Source organism: Opisthocomus hoazin, chromosome 16 (assembly GCF_030867145.1).
Source record: "Opisthocomus hoazin isolate bOpiHoa1 chromosome 16, bOpiHoa1.hap1, whole genome shotgun sequence".
NCBI lineage: Eukaryota > Metazoa > Chordata > Aves > Opisthocomiformes > Opisthocomidae > Opisthocomus > Opisthocomus hoazin.
In genome coordinates this window covers 16,880,292-16,906,088 of record NC_134429.1, presented here as the reverse complement: position 1 = coordinate 16,906,088, position 25,797 = coordinate 16,880,292, and the positions used below count along the sequence as shown (strand labels likewise).

The window sequence follows — 25,797 nt, the reverse complement described above, 5'->3', positions numbered from 1 at the left end:
AGGCACTGGCCCGGGTTGCCCAGAGAATCTGTGGCTGCCCCCTCCCTGGCAGGGTTCAAGGCCAGGTTGGATGGCACTGGGCAACCTGGTCTGGTGGAAGGGGTCCCTGCCTGTGGCAGGGGGGTTGGAACAGATGATCTATAGGGTGTCTTCCAAGCCAAACCACTCCATGATTCTCTGATTCTAAGAGTCCATGTGTCCAGGCAACACAGTTGTCCTCTCTCTGTCTAGCCTGCAGCATAACTAATGGGACAAGCACACAGCAATCTCAACGGCTGGTGAGAAGCGGTAGCCCATACCAACCATATATCTTCACCTCATCTGCTATCCTGGCTCCACTCCTCTCACTCCTCTTCTGTCCTCCCCTGACGTCTCCAAGCTCCCTGTTGCATTTGGTAGTAAAGTCCATGGACCATGGCTGTCGGGGACATTTTTTGGTTGAAGGTGAAGGAAAAATCATAGAATCACAGAATCATAGAATGGTAGGGGTTGGAAGGGACCTTAAAGATCATCTGGTTCCAACCCCCCTGCCCTGAGCAGGGACATCTTCTACCACACCAGGTTGCTCAGGTTGTTAATCATCACTTTTGGTGCTTTGCACTTCCCAGGATCTGACTCACCTGTGCTCCATCACCCACAGCTGAACTGCATACTGACCAGGCTGCACTTGGCTGTCCTTGAGCTCACAGGAACCTCTGAGTCTCGTCAGGACAGCCCTGTCCAGAAGACACTGCCTGGCTGGGGTGCAACTGCCTGGGCTGCGATAGCCACCACGGAGCAGAAATTCAAACCCTAACGATGTCTGGCATGAACCTGGTGCACGGATGTGAGCTGCACATCTCCCCAGCCAAAGGACCCACGAGCTGTAAGATGCTACCCAAAATAAAAATACAAATAATCATAACAAGTTATCTGGACCCATGGAGAGGGAGAAATTGTGCCAGTAAACTCTGCTGCTGCGGGTGCTGCTCCTGGCGGGTTTATCAGGAAGGTGAATTGTCTTCTCTGTCACCCACCAGCTGGTATTCACGCTCTGTTAGCTGTTTACTCCTCTTTTTGGCTCTGTTTGCAGCCGGGAGCCTCTGACATCAGAGTTACTCCTCCCTTCTTATCCCCCATGACACAAGAGTCGCTCACAAAAGAGACACATTCCCCAAACTCTGGATGTTCTCTTTCCCCCATCACTAGGAGGTCTTCAGTTCGTCTCTGGATACTCCGGAGCCCAGGGCTTTGTCCTCCCTTCTCAGATCACAGAAGCCACAGGCTGTTATCAAGAGATGTTATCAAGGGCTGTTATCAACATGCCCTTCCCATGAGCTCTTTAAGTCATCCCTGCCCAGGGAGCCCTTTTCCTCGGCGACCCTCCCAGGGCACTCGGCCTGCCCGCGGTGTGGATGGAGCCTGCAAATCCTCGCAGCCACGGGACTCCCCACCCTCCTCGATCCTTCCCAAAGAATGGCCACACATGAGCCAACGGGCGCTGCGTGTTGTCACCAGCAAGAGGGCTGACGCCTGGCATGGCTTTCAATTAGTCAAGTGTCATTATCCCGAGTGCCGGGCCATGCTCAGCTCCTTGACCCCTGGCTTCCCTCCTGCGCCGTCCCTCTTGGGATGCTGGCATGGCTTTCAGCCACCCTCTTGGCACAGCTCTTTTGTTCCAGCTATGTCATGTGGAGAGCCCCGGGTCTTTCTCCTTGGAGAGCTGCTGCGCCTTGGGGGACAGGAGCCCCTCAGCTGCAGGGTGCGACAGGCAGGCAAGCGGAGGGTGAGCTGGGAGACGTACAGCATGGAGTTGGAGGTCAGGAAGAAGCCTGCTGAGAAGAGCAGAGAGAAAACCCAACCTGGACTCAGAGGTGACCAAAGATATTTCCTAGGAAGGCAGCAGAGATCCAGTTCTGGGGTCCCCAGTTCAAGAAAGATGAGGAGCTACTGGAGAGAGTCCAGCGGAGGGCTACGAGGATGAGGAGGGGACTGGAGCATCTCTCCTACGAGGAGAGGCTGAGGGAGCTGGGCTTGTTCAGCCTGGAGAAGAGAAGGCTGAGAGGGGACCTTAGACTCTTTCCAGTGGTGCCCAGCGACAGGACAAGGGGCAACGGGCACAAACTGAAGCAGAGGAAGCTCCAGCTGAACATGAGGAAGAACTTCTTCCCTCTGAGGGTGACGGAGCCCTGGCCCAGGCTGCCCAGGGAGGCTGTGGAGTCTCCTTCTCTGGAGATATTCCAGCCCCGCCTGGCCGCGGTGCTGTGCCCCCTGCTCTGGGTGACCCTGCTTGGGCAGGGGGTTGGGCTGGGGGACCCACAGAGGGCCCTTCCAGCCCCCAACATTCTGTGATTCTGTGAATTGGCTGAAGACCGACTGGGGAGCAAGGAGGTGGTGGGAAGAGGATGTTTATGCCAAGCTCTTTTTATTTCTATTCTGCTGGTTCTGGTCCTTTCTAATTTTCTATACTTCGAAAAGGGAAGCATCACATCTCCTGTTCTAACAAAACCTGCCCTTCTGGAGGTTAAACACCTTTGGTCTTTCTAGGACACTCGCTGCAAGAGAAAGGTCCAGGAAACTGCCTCTGAGTGTATGGGCTGGCGCTGGCCGCTCTTTCGACTGCCCTTCTCCTGGGAAGAGAGGTGTCCTGTCCCTCGGGGCTCCTCTCTGCACCGAGGTGTCTGGGCGCCTGATCGCTTTGTTGGTGGGACTGAAGAGATGACAACGTTACAGTGAAACGCAAAGGGTAAACCTGGGTAGTCTAAGGTCAGCATCAACCTGCGCAGCCTGAGGCCAACTTCAACTCGGCCAATGCAGAACACGAGGCCGTGGGTCAGGAGGAACTGCAGAGGATCCAGCCAAGGGTGACCCTGGGGCACAGGGCTTATGAGACGTGGAGAGAGCGGGGCTGGCTGAGCCCGCTGATGAAGTCATTAAGAGCAAATTTAATCGCAGCTACAACTCCTCGGAGCTCCGTTAAAAGCGGGTGGAAACTCACTCTTCCCAGCACGGGCAGGCGATGCAACAAGGGGCATAAGCCACAAATCAGGCTGGAAATTATGAGAAGCATCTTTCCCAGGAGGGTGTCATAGTCCTGGGACAGGTTAGCGCAGAGGTGGAGTTTTCCAGGACTCAGCTCGGAAAAGTCACAGCAGATTTACTCAGGGTGATAGTCCTGCTGCAAACAGGAGGGTGAATCAGAGAGCCCAGACATCCCTTCCACAAACCCTGACGGGTTCCCAGGGCCCAAATCAGGCACGGCAGCACGACTTCGTGGAAGCAGCTCTTATCGAACTGTCTTGACTTTTCTCCCTGCACTCAGGAGTTCAGCGGAGTGCACAGGCTTAAAGCGTGTGAGACACTGGGCTCAGCATCAGCATCATCAGCAACACATGAAATAATTAGTTTTAAACAAGGCTGGCAGAGAATGACAACAAGGTGCAGAGCGATGATCACGGCTTGGTCGCTGAGCCCATGGAAACGGTTGTAAGGTTGTGCTGGGGTCTGGAAGGCAAAATGCAGGTCGTGCTTGCAGAACGGGTGACCACTTCCAGGGAAGCAGCATTTGAAGGGACCAAGACAAAAGCCACCAGGGAGGAAAGGGCTGCACACACAGCTGACTGAGGTACCACTTTACCCTTGGATGTGCAAAGTGACCAGCAAGACCAGCAAGAGGAGTAGTTTATCTGCTACTGGGTACACTATCGAGTTCAAAAAATTATCGTGAAGAATATAGAAGTGGCCACAAAGAGCTATGGGAAGATCCACACTCTGGAAAGGCACCTCATAGCGAGGAAGGGTGATTCAGCTGGTCTAATTACCTTACTTTCCTTGAGAGAAGCTACCCACCGCCTGTGTCTACACGAGCAGGAATGTCCCACTACCACAACACTACAGCAAAGTCAGTTATGCTGATGTCAAGGCGAACGTTAGTGAAATCCAGGCCTCGGTGGAGAGGGGTAGCACGGTAAGGACCGCAGCCATCCTTCTCTGGGAGAACAAGGCGGCATATGCTGTGTCACCTTCTCTGATCTCAAGTTTCCCTTCTGGGATGACGGTCACCCTACCACCGCACCCCTCAGCTCCACTCCTCCGGTCACGCTCAGTACCTGTCCTACGGCTGCTCCGTGGGGATTCTTTTCTTACTCTCTCATAGCAGATTTTTCATGAGGTGCTGAAGAGTTTCAGCTACCTGGAGGTTAAAGATGCTGCAGGTGACGTGGCATCTCTCCCCAGTCCCAGAAGCACCAAGCACAGGTGGTTCCCCAACACTGGTCCATTTACCCCTGGGTGAACCAGGCCAGTTTTGCCATGCTTTCTTCGGGGCTGGCAGGTCCCTGAAGGCCAGCATATTAGGGGACCTAATATATACTTACAAATATCTGCAGGGTGGGGGTCAGGAGGACAGGGCCAGACTCTTTCCAGTGGTGCCCAGCGACAGGACAAGGGGCAACGGGCACAAACTGAAGCAGAGGAAGCTCCAGCTGAACCCGAGGAAGAACTTCTTCCCTCTGAGGGTGACGGAGCCCTGGCCCAGGCTGCCCAGGGAGGCTGTGGAGTCTCCTTCTCTGGAGATATTCCAGACCCGCCTGGATGCGTCCTGTGCAGCCTGGTCTGGGTGACCCTGCTTTGGCAGGGGGTTGGACTGGGTGACCCACAGAGGTCCCTGCCAACCCCTGCCATGCTGGGATTCTGTGATAGAGGGCCCCTTGCCGGGAGGCCATCGTCCAGCCGCGGCAGCAGCACAACCCCATCATGGATTCGAGCCTCTGCTCTGCCCGAGATGGAGCCAGAGCCACAGCTGCCTGCTCAGCCCCGAGCCAAGGCAGAGGGTGGCTGTAATCGCCGCTTCCCCGGGCTCATCCCTCCCCTCCCTCCGCACGCTCTCCACTCCCCACAGCACCCTCCATTCTCCTGTCCCCACTCTGCCTTTGTGTCTGCAGCTTCTGTTACCAACTGCTAATGATCTACATCAAGGCTGCCAGGCGGTGAGGAGTGTAAGCAGAAGAATTCAGAGCCTCTAATTACGGAGGAATTAGCAAGCAGACAGTTACTGTTTAGTGCTAATGAATAGATACATTAAGAGAGACATCACACAGGCTGAGAAGTGTGAGCCTGGATAATAAAGGAGCGTCACACCAGGGAAACACAAGGAGAAGGATTCAGGGGACTGAAAAGGATTCGCCTGCAACTCAGCTCTCTGGTTTTCTGCAGGTGGAAGTAGCCACAGGCAGTATGTGAAGGTAACAAGCACAGCAAAGTGCCAAATCCAAGCATTAAATAACTCGTTTGCAGCACAGGACCATGCCGGGGGGGGGGGGGGGTGTAGAGCCCCCTCCCAGCCCCAGGCAGCATCACACCCACCCGTCCCCATCAGCCACCTCTGTAAATGAAGCTGCAACAGGTCACGATCCCAGGCCAGCTCCCCTCTCCTCACCATGTGCGGACGTGTTCCAGCTCGCAGTCAAACCACGGTTCAGCGCCGTGCTAAATCTGCCTTCGGGGCTTCTGATCCGGCACTGAAAACACCGTGACCCCGCGGCTCCCGAGCTGACTTCAGATCAGAGGTCATTCTGTCGGTTCATGTGCCACTAAGATGTTTTTGGAGGTTCCCTGTGTCCCGGCGCTCTGCACGCCCAAAAAAGCGATGCCCATCTGCACCGCGGCCGCTTCACCCCAGGCCAAACACCTCCCGTCCTCCGCAGCCAGCACACGCACCTCGCTCTCCAGGCGGTTCCGCGGAAACGCAATCATCCACGACTGCCAAATCCAGCCCTGAAGGTCACGCAGTGTCCGGGGCAGCCCGGGGCACCTTCGCACAACCCCACACGTTTGCTGTGGTGCTCAGAGGGCCCACAGAAACCCGCTCGCTCCCACGCATCCCTGTACCTCCTTGGCACGCTTCCACCGCGCAACCGGATTAAGCGAAGCCCCAGCCTGTGCTCCAGTTCCAGATGGTCTGCAGGTGGGCTGGGGAGAGCAGCCCCTGCCCAGCAGCTCCATAGGGCTCCCTGCCACCAGCACGGCTGCTGCCGGGGGCTGCTGGGGAATCTCCAGCACTGCCAGCCCCCCCGACACATCCCTTCCCCCAGCAAAACCACCCCGCGCAGGGGGAGCGTAGCACAGGGCTGGAGACACCGAGTGAAACCCTTCCAGCTCTGCTGCTTGCTCTTCCTCGCCAAGGTGACTCTGCGGTGGCTCAGGACCCGGAGCAGATTTCCAGATGCTCATCCCATCTCCCAGCCCCTCTTCTGTGCACCACCTCCCCAGCCTGGAGGGGTCTGCTGCGAGACACGGGTCGGCATCTTACCAGCCTGGTTGGTGGTGATGTTCACCGATGCGAAGTGCGGGGAGAAGGGGCTCTGGTCGGTGACGCCGTTCACCGCCTGGATCTCGAAGGTGTACTGGGTGTGGGCCAGCAGATCGCTGATGTAGATGCGGGGCTCCGTCAGGCCCAGCTGGCGTGGGGCGAACTGCACGTTGTCCCCACAACGCGTGCACGCCCCACGGCCGGAGCCGCAGCTCTTGCAGATGATGTTGTACACCAGGTCCTCCCGGCCCCCCGAGTCCCGCGGCGGGGTCCACTCCAGCATCAGCGAGGTCTCGTTTACGCTGGATATGACGGCCTGGGGGGCAGACGGGATGGCTGTAAAGGGAATAGACAGAAAGGTGTAAGAGCCAGAGCCCTGCTCGTTGCTACAGGACCAGCTGCACGCCGTCCTTGTCCCCACCCCCGGACAGGACTCCGCAGCAGGCACAGGCTGAGCCGGGTGCTTCTCTTGGTGCCAGGGACGTGCGGAGCAAGCTGGACAGCCAAGGGCAGGAGCAGGAACAAAGCCTGTCCTCTTAACCCAGGCTCATTTGATTACGTGGCATCCCTGGCAAAATTCACCAGGTTATTTTTCGCAGCATTTCCAATTCCTGGCCTTTGCACTAACCTCCCACGTGCCAGCACGCAGGTCTCCTCTGTAGAGTGAAGCCATCCCATGGCCTGGAAGAGCACCGGGCATCCCAACATCCGTCCTCTCTGCACTGCAATGCTTGCAGGCGCAGACTGGCCCAGGGTAAGTTAGACCCATGCCTGCAAGGATCAGGCGCTCTGAGCCCCCCAGCCTCCTCCAGCACCCCACCGAGGCAGATGCCTTTGTTGAGCATCCCTCAGTGCTTTGACTGATGAGTATCTCCTTTCCCAGCAGTGCACTGTCCCTCCCCAGTTGCCCGGAGCCCACATACTGGTGCACGGCATGTCGACGGGATCGGCGTCTGCCCGGTAATATCCGTTTCGGCACACGCAGTTCGTGGCTCCTTCCGAAGTCGTCCGGCTGTTGATCGGGCAGTGGACGCATCCTTCATCCCCTTGGCTGGCCTTGAACGTCCCCGACGGGCAGCCTGGAAGAGAACCAAGAGCAGGGGTAAGCGGCGAGGACCGGGGCTGGCGGGGACGCCCGGAGCCTGGCAGCGCTGCCAGAAACCACCCCTCGAGGCTTCGCAGAGCCTAAAGCCAAAACCTGACAGTTTGAAGTAAACCCAGTGGAGCAGGAGCAGCTGGTCTGAAGGCTCTGAGGAGGCAGGCGCTGCCCGTAGGGATGGGGAGATGTCTGTGCCCCCAGTCCCCAGCCACGAGAGCAGAACAGGGGCCGCCCAGGGAGTCTTACGACTGCAAAGGGGAATTTCAGCCACTGCCACGTAAGCTGATGCGAGCGGCTGGACCAGGTCAGACCAAAGGTCCATGGTCACCAGAACCCTCCCCACAGCAGCGGCCACCCAAGGAGCTGGGCAGGAGCCAGGCACACGCGTTGCCCACACCACCTGCCCACCCTGCACTGGCTTACAGCCAAGGCACTTTCGAAGCAGCAGGTTCTTCACATTTAACATCCCTTGTGGGATGTTTCTTCCACCAAGTTACCCCATCTCTTTTTTTTTTTTATTCCATGCAACTGTTTTGCACCCATTTTCTCCTGCAGCACAGAGCCCCGTGGTGTAATTCCACTGCCACCCTCTGCTTCGAAGCCACCAGCTGCCGTTGCGTCCCATGCAACCCCACATCGCATTGGCAACGAACGCTCCACGGCCACCCGCCTTCTCCACGACCCCTAGGGCTGCACAGACCTCCGTCATGCCCCAAGCAGGTTGCATTAACAGCATTCACTATTTTATGCTCCACTCTTTTCCCACAACTAGCAACGTCCAGATTATTTTTTAACCACCAGTGTACCAACCGGACCACTTACAGCCCCAGGGTCTCATTCCTGGAGACATCAGGCCAACTCACAGCCTGTCTCTGTGCGTGTGCGTGTGAAGCTGGGGTTGTTTTCTCCCATTTTCATCACCTCCTGTCTATTGAATTCCAGTTGCCTTCTCATTCCCTGGCCGCGCCACCTCACAAGCTCCTTTTCCAACTCTCCACAGCCAATCCTTGTCTTCACTACTCAGTATCATCAGCACATTGTAACTGCTGCCCCGACCGGCAGCAGCGTGCTGGGGTCTGCCCCCCCCGGGGCTCACACCTCTAAGCCCCTCGCGGATGAAGAAGATGCTCCATTAGCAACAGCCACTCAAAAAACCGCGTGTCCAGCCAGGCAGGGTGGGCAAGGGTGGCACGGGGGGGTGCGTGGTGCCTACAGCAGATGGGTGGTGACCACAGTGTGAAATACAGCGTTAACAGGTACGGCACGGGTGGCTAAAAATAGCACGGCAAAGCTCTGACCACCAGAAAGTCCTTTCCAAGTCAGGGGATCACCGACGCCAAAGCAAAGGCTCGGCTAAAGGCATTTATGGGCCTGGCTCTCGGTGACGGCTCCTGGTTGTGACTTTCCACCGCTGTTAATTCCTCGTGCAGCGCGGAGAGCCTGGGGGCTGGCAGGTGGCTTCTGCGCTGAAACGAGTTAAACAAACTTCTCCTTCAATGCATTGCCAAGGCTTTCAGGAATGAGGCAGATCAGAAAAACAGCCTGGGAAAAACACGCGCTGGGGGTTGCTGTACGCAAGAGCCGTTACCGAGAAGGAGCTATTTTTCTCTTGGGGGAAAACAAAAAAAAAAGAACTTTTTTCAGTTTTCATCGCCCTTCCTTCAAAATCGTCTTGAGTTTCCGACGAGGGAAAGGCCTACAGAAAAATATCATCAGCCTTCCTGCGTGCGAAGTCCCTCCTGCCTCCTACAGCCAAAGGATCCGGTGAAAAACCGGCTTCTCCCCACGCTCCTGGACCTTTCCACCCTCTCTGTCCCCCATCCCCCACGCGCCTGCCTCCATTTCTGACCCTGTTCCCAGCATCTCCCTCGGTACAAGCCCACCTCGGAGGGTGTTGTGCTGCTGGCAGAGGTGACGGCCGCGTCGCTCCCCGGTTCGGAGGCGTGATGGTGGCTCTGCGGCGGCAAGGCTGACAGGGTCCCCGCGCTAACACCCATTTCTGACACACGGTAAGACCAACACGCAGCACTGCTCCAGTCTGACACCCAGAGAGAAATACAGGCTCACTGGATCGAAGAAGTTTTCAGACACAGGCCACTTTCACCTTCCCAAGGCTTATTTTAAAAATGACAACTTTCCTACAGGGCTTCTTCTGCATCAGGATAGAGACACGTCCAAAAAACGGCTGCGCGGCTGAGACCTAGCGACCCAGAGACAAAAAACATTCCCGGGGGCTGGCCTGGCACAGGTCAACAGCTGCAATTAAGAACTGCAAATCATTTACTGCTCCTGCGCGTGCTGCTCTTAGAGCGGGGCAAAAACCGGGGGCTGAAGGATTGTCGAGCAAAGATACCAAGCCGGGATGCTAAAACTCTTCGCCCGTGCCGTCCAAACACGGCCAGAGGTTTCGGCAACTTTCTTCCTCCCCAGGAGGTCCCGCACAGTGACATGGGATAAAAAAATCCTGGAACATCAGAACGTCTCCAAAGACAAATGTTCTGAAATCACGCTGAAAGACAGGAAAATCACTGAAATTTGATGCACGGTGTTGTTTTTTTTTTTTCTTTCCTCCAGTAATGACAACCTCCAGAAGTAAAATAAACGAACATTGTGTTCAAAACTGTTTTATTCCCTCCAGGTCTTCCTCTGGGTGAGAAAACAGCTTTTAATTTGGAATGCACCCAATTTCTTGTTTCCAGAGCAAACAGCAAATCCAAACCGCAGTCTCTGCGCAGGGGTGAGACCCCCTCCTGTTGGAACAGCACGGATGTTCTCACCACGCGCGGGAAGACGTGAGGACACCCTGGGTTTCTGCCCCGGGGCGGTGACAGCAGCTCTGGGACACGCTGCTTCCCCTCCGGCTCGCCACGAGGGCAGGGGCAGAGAATCCCCAGACAGTCGTGCTTGGAAAAAGGGAATTGAAATGGTGAATGCACCAAAATCTCTGCTTTTTCAGCGCATCCTTCATCCCAGGAGGGCGATCGCCGTGACGGCGGCTCTGGCCCCATCACCGAAGCAGCTTCCCACGCGGTGCGTTCCTGCGTCTCCAGCACCAACCGGAGGAGGCCCACGGGGATTCACAGAAAACGTGTGGATCTCCAACTGCCTCACTGCTGCACGTGGGCATGGGCGGCTGCCTCGCTGGGGTACGGCTCGGTGGCTAAGGGTTCTGGCCGTGGCTCTATCACAGAATCCCAGCATGGTCGGGGTTGGAAGGGACCTCTGTGGGTCACCAAGCCCAACCCCCTACCCAAGCAGGGTCACCCAGAGCAGGCTGCACAGGACCTTGTCCAGGTGGGTCTGGAATATCTCCAGAGAAGGACAGTCAAACCAGAGTGTGAATGCCCAGGCAGCACCAAGTGTCCTTGTTTCCCACCCACCCATTCCCAGGGCACGGAAAGGTGGTCGTGCCAGGGACGGCACACGCTTTGGGAAGGGAACACCATGGAGAAGGACCCCTGAGGGGTCCTGCCCTCCTCTGCAGGGGGACCACCGAAGGGTGGTTCTGCAGCATTGGCTGCCGGGGCAGCGCCGGCACCAGGCTCCCAGTCCTCTGTCCCAGCAGGGCTGCCTGCCCCGGGGCAGCTCGGTGGGGAAAGACACCCCGTGGCTCAGCCTGGAGGAAAAGCCTTTGGCCAGACGTGCAGGAGGGGCCGCAGAAGGGTTCCCTGTTTGCTGGCCCCATGTTCCACTCCCTCTCTCTAACCAAGTTTTTAATTAATCCAGTGTGAGCTGAGCAGGCTCCAAACAGGCTCCTCTGCATCAAAAACGGCCCTGGCCTGGCCGAGCCCACCCCAGACCCCTTCTGCAAACAGCTCAGAGCAAACAGCCCTCTCCTGCAACACAAGTTCCCAACATGGCACCTCCAACCCGCGCTGACGGCTCTGGGCAAGGGTCCTCCTGGGCTGCCTTTGCCTGGCTTTGCTTCTCCTGGCAGCGCGGCTCCTTCCACGCCAGCAAGGCGTTCGTAACGGCTGATGCAAAGCAGGCAGCCCTGGCTCTGTCAGTTTGGATCCGCCAAGAGCCCTAAATCCCAGCCTCATCTCCCAGCTGCCTCTCCTCTCCCTGCGGGGCCGCAGGCGGGGGCCGGCACTGTCAGCATCCCCGGTGCTGCGGGACCCCGGGGCCGGGCACCTCGGCTGCATCCCGCCTCTTGGCCTCCCTCGTGGCTTTGGGGAGCCCTCCCCACTCCCGCTGGCATCCTGAGCACCCCGCAAGCCCCACGCAAGCCTCTGGCTCCCTTGGCCACGCGCCACGGAACTGCCCCCGCACCGGCCCCGCACCAAACGGGTGCCAGCAATTTGCTTTTATGGAGAATAAGGAGAACAATGTCCTGGGCCATGCCAGGAGGAGCATGGCCAGCACGTCGAGGGGGGTGTTTTCTGCTGCCAAGCACTGCGGACGCTGCCGTGGTTAGTCTGGGGTTGCCCAGCTCAAGGGCGATACGGAGGAAGAGGAGAGTCCAGTGGAGGGTCACCAAGCTGGCCAGCCCTGGGGCACAGGGCTCACGAGCAGAGGTGGAAAGAGCTGGGATGGGTTAAGCGGGGCAAGGGGGGATCTAACGGCAGCTGTTTGGGGGCAGATGCAAAGAAGCCAGACCCAAACTCTTCTCAGGGTGCCAGACAACGTAACAGGGGACAAGGACCACGAGTTCAGAGTGGACATTAGGAAAAGCTCCTTCTCCAAAGGACGGTGCAGCCCTGGGACAGGGGGGTGGTAGATCTTCCTTGGAGGTGGATTGCTCAGGGTGTGTGGGTGAGTATCTATGAAGTTCTGTGCTAGAAGGCTATTATGTCCAACCAGCTCTGAATTCACCCCTTTTTCCTTTCTTCAGCTGTGCCCTTCTTCTTACAAGATGTGGTGGGTGTTGTAATGACACCCTTTTCCCATATCCTTTTCCCATATCCTTCCCCATCCTGTCCCTTGCACCCTGACCCTTGTTTTCAGCTCTGCATGAAAATGGCTCTCACCAGGGCCACCCAACGCAGCAGCCAGGTCTCTCGGACCACACGAAGGTCTCCTCAGAGGTGTATTAGCTCCAAACGCACACTGCCCTAGCCAAAGCTGTGCAGCCCCCTTGGGACCAGACCAGACAAACCCACTTGGTCCCACCTGCAGAAGTTGCCCATTCTCTGCTTGGTCCTGTCCCCAGGCCCTCACGCGATGGTGCCTGTCACCTTAGCGAAAGGCTGGCCTCTGGACAACCCAAAGGAGCAACGCTGTCCATTGCCTCTAGATCTGCTTACGCTTCTGCCGTGGCCTCTCCACCTCTCCAGCCTGGAGATTTTCATGCTGGAGGGACAAGGACTCAGTCCCTGCTTGCAGGGCTGCAGGGCAGGAGGCAGGGGGTAACACCCAAGCCCCTTGGACTTGGCATCGGAGGTGGCTGCTGGCTCCAAAAGAGAGAGGATCTTGGGCCTCCAGGTGCCAGCTCTCCGCACTCATCCTTCCTGGGGCCACACGGGTCTTCCAGTTCCCCTCCTGATAAATTTAATTAGTGGTCTACTCTGTTACCTCATACTTGAGATAAGCAATTAATCCCATTGCCAGGTGCTGTCACTGCCAACAACTCTGACAGCATTGGGAGAGCAGAAGACAGAAATACAGAAGGGAAAATGGGGTTAAATGAGATTAACTGAAGGGGAACGTGGAGCTCTGCTGACTTCTGTGATGTGGATTAAAGAGTTGTCAGTAGAGGAAGAGGAAGTCACGATGCAAATGTTCCTGTTTAACCCCGTCACCCTCCACAGGACAGAAATAAAAGCGGATGGCACAGGCCTGTGAAAGCACTGGCTTTTAGATAGGTCCCTACATCGCTGACTGGACCAGCATACTGCACCTCACCAGTATCTCAAGGAGATCCCCTGGGTCACATCAAGTCCCAGCAGACAGGCACCGCTGCTCTGGCCACACAGCTGGAGGTGCCAGGACTCCAAAACCCACATCCCCTACACTAGTGCTCCCCAGAGGTGCCCCCCAAGCCTCCCCATCTGCCTCCCAGCTTCAGCTCAGGGCTCCTTCAGACACAACCCCCTTGGAAGTACCCCCGGTGAGGACTTCCACGCCTCACTCTGCCCGTCTGCAGCTCACCACCAGCTGCTTGGGTCAAGAGGTCACGTCTTGTTCTCACCATCATCCACCCTTTCCCTTGGTCCACGGGCAGGCACAGAGGAGCAGCACTGGGTCAGCGTGGGGCTGTGACAGGACCTTAGTACTGGGGTGTCACAGAGGTTTGGAGAGGACCGGGCAGGGCAGAGTGATGCCCTGTTTCGGGAGCTCCCCAAAAGAGCACACTGGAAGGTCCTGCAAGGGTTAAATAGTCCCCGACCTTCTAGCCAGGCTGTCCTCAACCCAGCCCAAACAAGTTCCAAAGACCAGGAAAACTGCATGGGTCAGGAATTCCGCCTTTCGGACACCATGGGACACACTGATGCTGGTCATCACGTCAACCCTGCAGCACAGCTTGGGCCAAAGCACTTACGAGACCCCTGATCTCCTGCAAGAGCATCACCAGCCTGCTCGCCCGGACAACCTCTGGCGGGGAGCACCCTCATCCAAACCCTCGCAGCTCTCTCCTTTGCCCACGCACCAGCAGCACGGCTGGGAGAGGCTTCGCACCGGGGTCTTGCCAGCAAATCCCTCCTGCAGCTTCCAGGGGGTTCGCAAGGTCATCTCCCCGCCAGCACCGCTCCGAAGTTCAACATCTGGCGGGACGGCCGCAGCTGTGGGCACGCACACCTGCAAGCCCCCCCCCGCGCTGGGCAGCACATCCATCAGCAGTGACGGGATTCGGCTGTCAGGGAGACTCGCCTGGAATGCCTTACCTGCCCGGTCCGCCTGGTTCAGCCTCCCCAAGCCATCACAGGGCTCTTAAAGAGAAAGGGAAAGCTTTCCGTCCCTGCCTGAGCGTGGGGATGCTCCCAGCATCCTCAGGTTACGGACAGCAAGGACCACAATCCAGCGTTTCTCCTGCTATCAGGACACCCAAGGGGAGAGGACTTCCCTACCCAGCGCAGACACGGAGCCATATGTTCATCTTGCTTCTGCAGACCGCGGCGATTGCAGCCCCAAAGGCATGGTTCACAGCTCACTTCCAGGGTCCAGCACCCCTGGCTGAAGCCAAAGCCAGATGGCAAGTTCACAGACCAGGAGCACAGCTCTGGCGGCAGGAGATGCTCTGGACCTCCTCGCTCCTGCACACACCCAAAGAGCACTCCAGGACGTAGCTCCAAGACCAAGCTCAGCACGACATCCACCGTGCTGGGGATGCTGGGCGCTGCTGGTCTAGGAGCACCCCCAATCCCGGCACACGGGGCAATCAGGACGCTGCCAGCACCCACACGGTTTCAACCCCCAACCCTTGTTTCGGTGGCTTGGTAGGCACATAAGGACCTACAGCTTCAGGTGCTGGAAAACGGCGTTTCCCCAGGAGCCCCGGGGCGACGAGCACGGAGCGACGCCGGCCCACGCCAGCCGAGGTGCCGAGCCACGGGGTTGTTTCTGCGGAGCGGGGAGCTGGCAGAGCCCCCAAACGCCACGCTCGTGTCAGCCAGCCTCTCGCTTTCTTTTGGTGCAGAGGACGGACTGACGTGTTTTCCAGCCTCTGGCTGCAAGACTGTAGGGTGTTCTGTTTTTGCTTTAGATTCCCTACAATACAGTAACTGACTTTATTTCGATATTTTAAATAGTGCTTTTCAGGCATGTCCTTTTTCAACAGATGTAAACACTGCAGCACTACATACTGACAGAGTGGTTGTTTAAACGGTCAGCCAGCTTTCTCCAAGTGGTCTCCAGAATTTAGGACTTTCACATTCTGTTACTTTGTTTGGTCTTGTTTAAATGTTTCCCAAAGCTTCTGCCTGGGAGAGCTCTGCCTCCGGAGGGTGGTACGTTAACCATTACGGGAACGGCTGCCAACCTGGTAACGCAGGGGAAGACACAAACCAAGCAAGCAAGCAGTGACATCAAAGTTGCACTGATGGAAAACCCCTAATCCTATAAACCCTTCCTGCTTTAATTGGTGTTAAAACAAAGATAAGCTTATCTCAGCCCTATAAAAGCAGGGATAGGATGCACTCTCTAAAAGCCTCTCTGAAAGCCCTCGTAAACTTGACAAACATTCCACGTTTCGAGCCTGAGGAGAATGGCTCCAATCCCAAAGGAAACATGACAGTAAAAAGGGAGCTCCTCCTGGACAAGAGCCCTTCAAGTGGACGGTCCCCCAGCCGTCTTCGTCCCCGTGCAAATCCAGAGCCACCTCCCAGCACCACGGGGCTGCTGGGGATGGGCAGCACGGCCACCAAGACCAGACAGAGAGACTCAGAGAGACAGCCAGGGACCACCCGATCCCTGCCCATCTCCCGGTGCACGCAGAGCCAGGATCAGGCCCCCGAGAGTCCTGTGCCTCCGCCCCCGGGACCCCAAGTGCGTCCCCGGCTGCTCAGTGTTTCCCTCTGCGAACCGCCCGGCTCTGCCCATCTCCTCTATCCCAGACGTTGGAGGAGCAAGTCCCAGGGTCCGGGCTGCAGAGTCTGCGACCGGGTCTCTGCAGGACACCCCTACCCGACCCAGCGTGCAGAAGTGCTGACGGCGCGATCCCCACGTCGCCTTCACCTCCCGCAGCAGGAGGACCACCGCCCCCCGACCCCGCAGACCCCCTCCGCACCTCCAGCACGCGCCCCGCAGACCCCCTCGAGGCGCAGCTCCCAGGCAGCCCTTCCAGGGCACCAACAGCTCTTCTGGGCAGAGGTGAGGGTGGCCAGGGAAGCCTGGAGTGGGTGGACGGGGAAGCCTGGAGTGGGCATGTTTGGTCTTTACGTTTTAGCCCCGCTTAGCGCCCAGTTCAGACAAGTCTAAAAGACGCCAGCTGGTGACGTGCCAGCAGCCGCTTTCCAGATGACAACATTGCTCTTTGTCAGCGCGAGGTGCTGAGTGGAGCTGGCATCAGGGCTGATTAAACATGCTTAGTTCTGGTGGTTTAAATCACTGGGGGTGCAGCTGCAGAGTGACTTTTCCTCCCCGCCCGCAGTGAGCGGAGAAGCTGGAGGCGGGCAACACCACATGGGGCAGGAGGTCACGCGCCGCCCAGGGTGGTTGCACGCTGTCCACCTCCACTTCCCCAAACGCCCTGGAGTCTGCTGATGTACTTATGAAGGAGGAAAGGCACGGAGAACCAGCCTTCCTCCGAAACAGGTTCCCAAGTGCTCTGGCACTTGTGAGCTCTGCATGGAGCACCAAGCCCAGTTTGGGGCTTTCCAGCACAAGGAAGACACTGGAGTGACTCCAGCAGAGGACACCGGGACAGCTTGGAGCTGGAGCACGTGGTGGGCGAGGAGAGGCTGAGGGTCAGCTGTGAACCTAGAGAAGAGAAGGCAAGGGAGAGATCTTACTGCTGTCTTCAGCAACCCAACGAGAGGGTGCAAGGAAGATGGAGCCAGACCCTCAGAGGTAGGACAAGGCTCAAGATGGCACAGGGGAAATTCCAGCTTGGCACAAGAAGGTTTTTGGGGCCAAGCTCTTTTCAGTAGTGCCCAGTGACAGGACAAGGGGCAATGGGCACAAACTGAAGCAGAGGAAGCTCCAGCTGAACCCGAGGAAGAACTTCTTCCCTCTGAGGGTGCCGGAGCCCTGGCACAGGCTGCCCAGGGAGGCTGTGGAGTCTCCTTCTCTGGACATATTCAATACCCGCCTGGACAAGGTCCTCTACAGCCTGCTGTAGGTGACCCTGCTTTGGCAGGAGGGTTGGACTAGATGACCCAGAGAGGTCCCTTCCAACCCCTACCATTCTGTGATTCTGTGATTCATCATGAGGGGGGTCAAGTATTGCAAGGGGGGGCTCAGAGCCGTGCAGGGATCTACCTCCTCAGAGACAGTCCAAGCTTCTCCCGAGGGACTGGCATGCACTCCAGTCACTCTGGCTGTCCGTCACCAACAGAGCTTCCACTGCTCAAGCTTTCAGACGCCCAGCCTGCTCGACGGACCACCGCTTCCCGGCTGCGAGTGGGGCTACACAAACGCACTGCTGGCCTGAAGGCAAAGAAGAGCCACTTACACCGGGAGTGCAAAGGTCAAGCAGTTGTTTGTAGGACCAGCCCGGGGGAAAAAACCTCACTTTTTTTACTTTGCTTAAATTCACCAACTTTGCTAAACCAATCAATCACAGTTGAAAGCGACAGCCCGCTTGCCCAGAGCTTGCCCTGGTGCTGTCACCCCACACCCCTCACGGACCCCGGCACAAGCTGGCGGCTCCAGCTCCGTTTCGGAAGCCTGTCCCTGCCCCCTCTGATCCACTCACGTCCCACCAGGCACGCTTCTGGCCGTCGAACACCTTTGAGGCTTCCCAGATGACCTGAGCTCAAGCAGCTTCATCCAGCAACGAGCTGCCGCAGCAATGTGGCACGATGGATTTTGAACTGCCAGGTTTTAAACCTGCAAAGGTGACTGCAAGAAGAAACCAAAATCACTGTGCCTCTGCCGAAGAGCCGGGGCTCCTATGAAAACCCTGCTTCAGAGGAGAGGAGGACGCATAGACAGCCTCTAAGAAGTCCATCCCTGTGGGGGCAACGTCAGCTTTCAGCCAAGGATGGAGAAGGAGCATCGGGACGGCAAGGCTGACCGTGAGCCACATCTCCAACCCTAGGGAGGGCAGAGCTGGAGCACCGGTGTCTGTCGCTGCACCCATCCTCGTCTACGTGGTCTGTCTGTCTGCAGCACCATTTGAGCTGCCCCCTCCCCAGCCCTGAAGTTCTTGTGTGTGCGTGACTGTGGCATTTGCCGTACACAGCCACGTGCCATTTCTTCCCCCCACAGAGGACAGACAGGACTGGGGACGCGCTGCCTTCTGCAGCAGCGGGCAGCCAAGCACTCCAGGGCTGTCACGGAGCACACCGAGAGAGCGAAGCAAGGGGAAAGATAAAAGCAAGGCAAATGAAACCTCTCTAAAAGGGCTCATCTTTCCTCTATTTGATAGACTTTTAGGAAAATGTGAATAGCTGCGTGGTATGGTCAACCCTTGCTAGCATTGCCACCATGTTCAGGGTTCCTGGATGCCCAGGACCTGATTTGGACATCCAGGCTGCTGTGCGTTCACAGCCTCATCTGAGGGCAACCCGTCCCAGGGCATCACCAGTCCAGGGGACAGCAAGATCTTAACCTGACTCTGCTATGGCTTAACCCCAAACATGCTCAACCCTTCCTTCTGCTGACACGAGTCAGGCTCTCGGAGGCTGGGCAGAGAGCACAGGAGTCCGAGGAAGGAATCATAGAATCATAAAGGTTGGAAAAGACCTCTAAGATCATCAAGTCCAACCATCAATCCAACACCACCAGGCCTGCTAAACCATGTCCCAAAGTGTCACTTCTACACATTTTTTAAACACCTCCAGGGATGAGGACTCCACCACCTCCCTGGGCAGCCTGGTCCAATGCCTGACCACTCTTTCAGTAAAGACATTTTTCCCAATATCCAATCTGAACCTCCCCTGACACAACTTGAGGCCATTTATTCTCCTCCTATCGCTGGTTACTTGGGAGAAGAGACCAACCCCCACCTCACTACAACCTCCTTTCAGGTAGTTGTAGAAAGCAATAAGGTCTCCCCTCAGCCTCCTCTTCTCCAGACTGAACAGCCCCAGCTCCCTCAGCTGCTCCTCATCAGACTTGTTCTCCTGACCCTTCACCAGCTTCATTGCCCATCTCTGGACACGCTCCAGCACCTCAGTGTCCTTCTTGTAGTGAGGGGCCCAAAACTGAACACAGCACTCGAAGTGCAGCCTCACCAGTGCCAAGTACAGGGGCACGATCCCCTCCCTACTCCTGCTGGCCACCCATTCCTGACACAAGCCAGGATGCTGTTGGCCTTCTTGGCCACCCGGGCACACTGCTGGCTCACATTCAGCCAGCTGTCAACCAGTACCCCCAGTCTGCTTTCCAGCCACTCTTCCTCAAGCATCTAGCGTTGCATGGGGTTGTGACTGAAGTGCAGGAGCCAGCACTTGGCCTTGTTGAACCTCATACAGTTGAGCTCAGCTCATTGATCCAGTCTGTCCAGATCCCTCTGCAGAGCCTTCCTACCCTCGAGCAGATCGACACTCCCACCCAACTTGGTGTCATCTGCAAACTTACTGAGGGATCACTCAATCTCCTCATCCAGATCATTGATAAAGATATTAAACAAGACTGACCTCAAAACCGAGCCCTGGGAACACCACTCGTGACCGGCCGCCAGCTGGATTTAACTCCATTCACCACCACTCTCTGGGCTTGGCCATTCAGTCAGTTTTTTACCCAGGGCAGTGTACACCCATCCAAACCATGAACAGCCAGTTTCTCCAGGAGGATGCTGTGGGAAACAGTGACAAAGGCCTTACTAAGCCCAGGTAGATAACATCCATGGCCTTTCCCTCATCCACTAGGGGTGTCACCTGGTCACAGAAGGAGATCAGGTTGGTCAAGCAGGACCTGCCTTTCATGAACCCACGCTGGCTGGGCCTGATCCCCTGGCTGTCCTGCACGTGCTGGTGAACGCACTCGAGATGAGCTGCTCCACAACCTTCCCCAGCACCGAGGTCACACTGACAGGCCTGTAGGTCCCTGGATCCTCCTCCCAGCCCTTCTTGTAGACGGGCGTCACACTGGCAAGCCCATGGAAGCCACGGCTCTGTCATCAGCACAGGGATATTTGACAAAGAGCAGGAAATAAGCTGCAGGACTGCACAATGAGCTACGAGTACGGAAAACTACCAAAACCCCCAAGTGCTTCTAAACAGCAGGTCTGCCCATCCCACACACTGAGAACCAGCAGCGTGGCCGTGCCAAGATCCCCACGTGCCAGGGATGTGCATGTTAGGAGAGTTAAAATAGGATTTTATATATTATCGTCTAGGAAATCTTTTATAAGGCCTCCTCGTTTCTCACAACTGTAATGATTTCTGCAATTTGTGGCTGAATAAATACCCAGGAGCGATTTCCGCCGTCGGCATTCCCTCTACACTCCATGCGTCAACTCGGTGGTGGTGCTGGCGCAGGATCGAGGGTTGCGAGGGATCAACATCAGAAGGAGAAGGTTGAACCCTAGGTCCCCCAGCTCTCATTTCACTGATAACTTTCTCTGAAAGGATGCTCTGCTGAGGGAGAAGCAGCAGCAAATAATGATCTCTCTGCACCCACGCGGAGCAGTGCTGTACGGCAGGACCCGAGAGCCAAGCCTGTGGTCAGAAAACACAACGCGGGAAGAGGCAATTTTCAACAGCTCGTAATTCCGCTTCTTTGGGTCGGTTTTGCTTGCATCCATCAAAATGCACCTTCCACGCCTGAAAGCTTTCTTCCACCAGATTTCATACTTCCACGCGCCCAGATTTTCATACTCCCACTGGAAAGTAGAGAGGCCTTGGAAAGGCGTCGTAAGCAACGTGAGATGGAAAAAACGTGAGGTTGCTCAAACACAAGGTTGGGAGCACGCTGGCTGGTTTCAGCTGCGTGAAAGTTGAACTCGGTTCCTGCCTTTGTGCGTTTAAAAGCAGCTCTCAGTGAATCAGGGACCTTTCCCAGCGTCTCACATTGCCGGGGCTCTCCCACCGCGCTCCGGGGTTTGCTGCCGGCGTGCCGGGCGCGTGGCACCAGCACCGCACAGCTTCCCAGAGATGGCAGCAATGCCCCCAAGTACAGACAAACCACCGTGAACAAGAACCAAAATTGCCTCAAAAAAAGCTGTTGTCGCCCCTAGGGAAATGAAATTCAAATTTTTCAGTAAAAATTAATTCTGGCCGAGAAACTACAGCAAAGGAGTAAAAATGCATCTTAAAAAGTCATGAGCTGGCAGCAGCAGCTTTAAATTAGTAAGCACAGAATACAAGCGGTTGACAAGAGCAACTAAACTGGGCAGTGGAAAAGATAACAGTATTAACAACAAGATGGAAATCAAGAATGCAAGAAAAATGAAGCCATAGTAAAGATATGTGCCTGCCCTCAAAATATTGCAAGACTGTCCTTTGCGACACAGAAAGAAAGGGATACACAATCACAGAGTGTATGCACAGAGAAGGATTGTTTCATAACTGACACTTCCTTAATATTTTCCATTCCCCATGAAAGTAGGAAAAATATCAGCGATCGGCTTCCAGCGCCGGGCAGGATTAGATAACTTGTACCCAAGAGCTTTCAGAGTCAGCCAAGGAAAACTCTGTGATGCGAGCGCTGGCGTTTGTGAAAGCAGCCGCAGCGAGACGGTTCCGGGGGACCAGGCACACCGATAACACCGCGGCGCACGGTCTGCAAGAGCAAGAGACGCTCAGCTCTCTCGGTCAAGACGATGGGGTGAAGAACAGAACAAGTGACACCAAATAAAGCCCCCTGATCTATCTGCTTTGTGTTGTGCGGTTTCATTGATTTGCTGGCCACTTTGCAGAGTGGGATCGGAGATGCTCGGTGCGCTGCTGAGGTTGAGCATCCTCCCAGCCCCGTTCTGCAAAAAGTGGTCCTCGGCTCCACGCGCCGCACTGAAGGAAACGGGCTGAAAAGCAGAGAGGTTGCTGCAGAGAATGGGCTGAGCGCGACAGCCCGGCACGAAGCTGCAGCAACGGATCCGTGGAATCCTCAGATGGAGAAGGCAGAAAGTGCCCAGCACGTTGGGTCAAACTTGGACATGATGTGAGAACCGTGCACGGGCAGAGCAGTCCAACCACCAACTTCCTGGTCCCACAGCAGCTGTATAAAAAATACAGATAAATTTGGGCTTCTTAATCCACAGACTGCCCAAGCACCGAGCTCATTTGGCTGCAAGGGCCCCCAAAAGTCCTTGTCCAGGGACCTTCACGGCATTTTCCCCAAGGTTATCTGCTCCCGAAGCCCAAAGCATGGCTGTGGCTGCACAGGAGATGGGAACAGCAACCACGCTTGCCTAGGTGGGAACCAGCTGGGTTATTCGGAGCAGGGTCCGCAGTCGGAGAAAGGTTTTCTTCAAAGCACGAGGCGCCTGGAGCAGTTCCAGCCAGGGCTGGGAGCAGGACAGATGGCAGAGCCCCGCTAATCCAAACGGGCAAGCCAAGCCCGGCGCTGCGCAGCCCTGGGACGCTGCCAAGCACGAACTCCCACTTTAAAAGCCCCACTTGCTCTTACAGATTAACACGGCCCCTCGAGAAGGTCCCGTGGGGAGATGCTTGTGTCTGAGAAGATTTGTGCTGTGACGGATGAAGGACGCCGCACCAGAGCGGAGAGGGGAAAGCCGAGGTGGGCTGGAGCACGGGGCGCAGATCCCAGCCCGCTCCTGCTGCGATCCTCACTAATGGGGTGCAAAACCCCAAACTTTCCACCCCAACACACCCGCATCTCTCATCCCAGCAGAGCACACGCCACAGTGTAGGGAGGGCTACGAGGATGGTGAGGGGACTGGAGCATCTCTCCTGCGAGAGGCTGAGGGAGCTGGGCTTGCTCAGCCTGAAGAAGAGAAGGCTGAGAGGGGACCTTATAAATGCCTACAAATATCTGAAGGGTGGGTGTCAGGAGGATGGGGCCAAGCTCTTTTCAGTGGTGCCCAGTGACAGGACAAGGGGCAATGGGCACAAACTGAGGCACAGGAAGTTCCATCTGAACATGAGGAAGAACTTCTTCCCTCTGAGGGTGACGGAGCCCTGGAACAGGCTGCCCAGGGAGGCTGTGGAGTCTCCTTCTCTGGAGATATTCAAGACCCGCCTGGACAAGGTCCTGTGCAGCCTGCTCTGGCAGGGGGTTGGACTGGGTGACCCACAGAGGTCCCTTCCAACTCCTACTATTCTGTGATTCTGTGATTCTGTTCACAGGAACTACCTTCTTAGCAGGGCTGCCGGAGCAAAACTCAAGCTGCTGTGGCCATCGAGGTGAGGTCTATGTCTTCGCCTCTCTCCCGCTCCTTTCGGCTCCGTCCGCCATGCAGAGCTCGGTTTTCCATGGAAAGGCAACGCTGGGGGCAAGGGCACGCAGACTGACTGTGGTCGGCTCGTAAGGCAGAGCTCTGCTTGGCAGTGCAAGGACCAGTAGACCCTCTTGGACTACACACAAGCTCCTCATGGCAGCTCTAGGTTGCTAAGGCTCTTCCTGCCTGATGACTTCTCCTCCTCCTCTCTCTCTGGGGTACCTTTCCCCGCTGCTTTTGTTCCTGTGATTTCATCTGCTCCCATGGGAAACCATCATTAAATGTCTCCTCAGCTTGTTCTCTGCCCTTCCTCCCACACAAGGCTCTCAGCAACCCTCACACTCATCACGGCGGGACACGGAGCTTGCTCTCCCCGCCGTGCCAGTCCCCAGCGCTCTCCTGCTGGCCCTTCTGCCCAGCTCTCAGGTCTCTGGCTGGTCTAACACAACATTCAGGGGATGTCCCCTGCGGTGGAGAGGTATCAAAAAAGCGATGAGGAGAAAAGCTGCTCTGCACTGGGATCTCCTGGTACAGGAACGCTTGAAGCCATAGGAAGAGGTACCTAGTAGCATGAGAGTCATGGGTCCTCCAAACCTGTTGGCCAAGCAAGGAGCAGTAACCAGCTTCTTGCATCCTTGTCTCAAGGAGACCTCGCACAACGCAGAGCATCCCTGGTTATGGACTGCTCCGGGTAACGCCGTGCTCTCCCCTGCACTGAAACAGGGAAGGGATGGCAGCTCGTCCACCGCACAACGTGGCTGGTGCAGGCAAAGCAGCAGCGTGAAGGAGCTAAGGACGTGACCCTCGGCTCGTCTGCGGTCGCTTGTCCAGCCCACACAGCCTGTCTCGGAGGTGGCACCACACCGGGGACCGGCAGGGCTGGCGCGGGCAGGGGTGGTTACTCGGCCCTGGGAAAGCACGAGCGGACGAGGCACAGCAGCCTTGGCTTCTCCCCTGTGCCAGGGTGCACGGCTGGCCACCACCGCCCCACCAGTCCGTCCCAGTATAGGCAGTGCCGTGGTACAGGAACCCAGATGCTCACAGAACTGCTCTCTCTGGTCTAGAGCTGAAAATTAAATTAAAACCACGACAGGGACAGTTAATTAAAGCAGATTAGTGCGAGACTAATTAGGGATGCTGACACTGCAACCATCAAGCCCTGCGATGTTAATTAGCTGTTCATTAATGTCAGCTCCCTGTTCAGTACAGAAATATGAGCTGCCTATCTCCTGGGCTTCACGCACAGCAGAGCACACAGCACCACTCGGTCGCCTCCTCTGAGGGCACACCCAGCATCCCTGTCACCTCCCAGCAGAGACACCGCCACTGCCAACAGCCAGATCCTCACCACCACCAGCAGCCAGACCCTCGCCACCACCAACAGCCAGATCCTCACCACCACCAACAGCCAGACCCTCGCCACCACCAACAGCCAGATCCTCACCACCACCAACAGCCAGACCCTCGCCACCACCAACAGCCAGATCCTCACCACCACCAGCAGCCAGACCCTCGCCACCACCCACAGTGAGATCCTTGCCACTACCAACAGCGAGATCCTCACCACCAACAGAGAGATCCTCACCACCACCAACAGCGAGATCCTCACCACCAACAGTGAGATCCTCACCACCACCAACAGCCAGACCCTCGCTGACAACAACAGCGAGATCCTCACCACCAACAACAGTGAGATTTTCACCACCACTCAGCACAGACACATGGCCACCACCAACAGCAATATGCTGTCACCATCCTGAACCACCGCAGCCACCGACAGCCAGGAGGTGCCCATCCCCACCCAGCAGCTGGACCCTGCTGTCACGAACAACGAGACACGCTGGTAACACCTGTAAGCATCTGCCACGTCCCTCATTACTGAACACCACCCCCCGCCACTGCTGGGGAGCTTAGCAGTGCCCAGCACCCACCCATAGCACTCCCTAAAACTGGCATGCACTGACCTCCACAGGATGGACTGTCCTCGTTTCCCTCAACCCCGGCCTTGAAAACATACTAGGAGATAGAATCATATTAGGTTGCAGAAGACCCTGAAGATCATCAAGACCAACCGTTAACTCAACACTGCCAAGTCTGCCAGTAAACCATGTCCCTAAGCACCACCTCTACATGCCTTTTAAATACCTCCACATAGGTACCCTCCTAGGCAGCCTCTTCCAATGCTTGATAGCCCTTTCAGTGAATAAAGTTTTCCTAAGACCCAATCCAAACCTCCCCTGGTGCAACTTGAAGCCATTTCCTCTCATCCTATCACTTGTTACTTGGGAGAACAGACCAACACCCACCTCACTACAATCTCCTTTCAGGTAGTTGTAGAGAGCGATAAGGTCTCCCCTTGGCCTCCTTTTCTCCAGACTGAACAACCCCAGTTCCCTCGGCCACCCGTCATAAGACTTGTTCTCCAGACCCTTCACCAGCTCTTCTTTGGACACGCTCCCATCCCGCCATCGTGCCCACAGTTGGGATACAAAAAGGAAGGCTGGAGGACTCTGGAGAGATAAA

The 25,797-nt window shown here is 56.5% G+C and overlaps 1 protein-coding gene across 2 annotated transcripts in view; it reads right to left on the bottom strand.

The window, feature by feature from the left end:
* EPHB2 (EPH receptor B2) overlaps positions 1-25,797 on the bottom strand; it is a 148,734-nt gene that overhangs the window by 44,063 nt on the left and 78,874 nt on the right. For both annotated transcript variants that reach the window (XM_075437178.1, XM_075437179.1), the window contains exons 4-5: positions 7,213-7,368; positions 6,290-6,625 (exon numbers count right to left, since the gene is read on the bottom strand). In XM_075437178.1, coding sequence (XP_075293293.1) covers positions 6,290-6,625; positions 7,213-7,368 — 492 coding nt within the window. The remainder of the gene's footprint in view (positions 1-6,289; positions 6,626-7,212; positions 7,369-25,797) is intronic.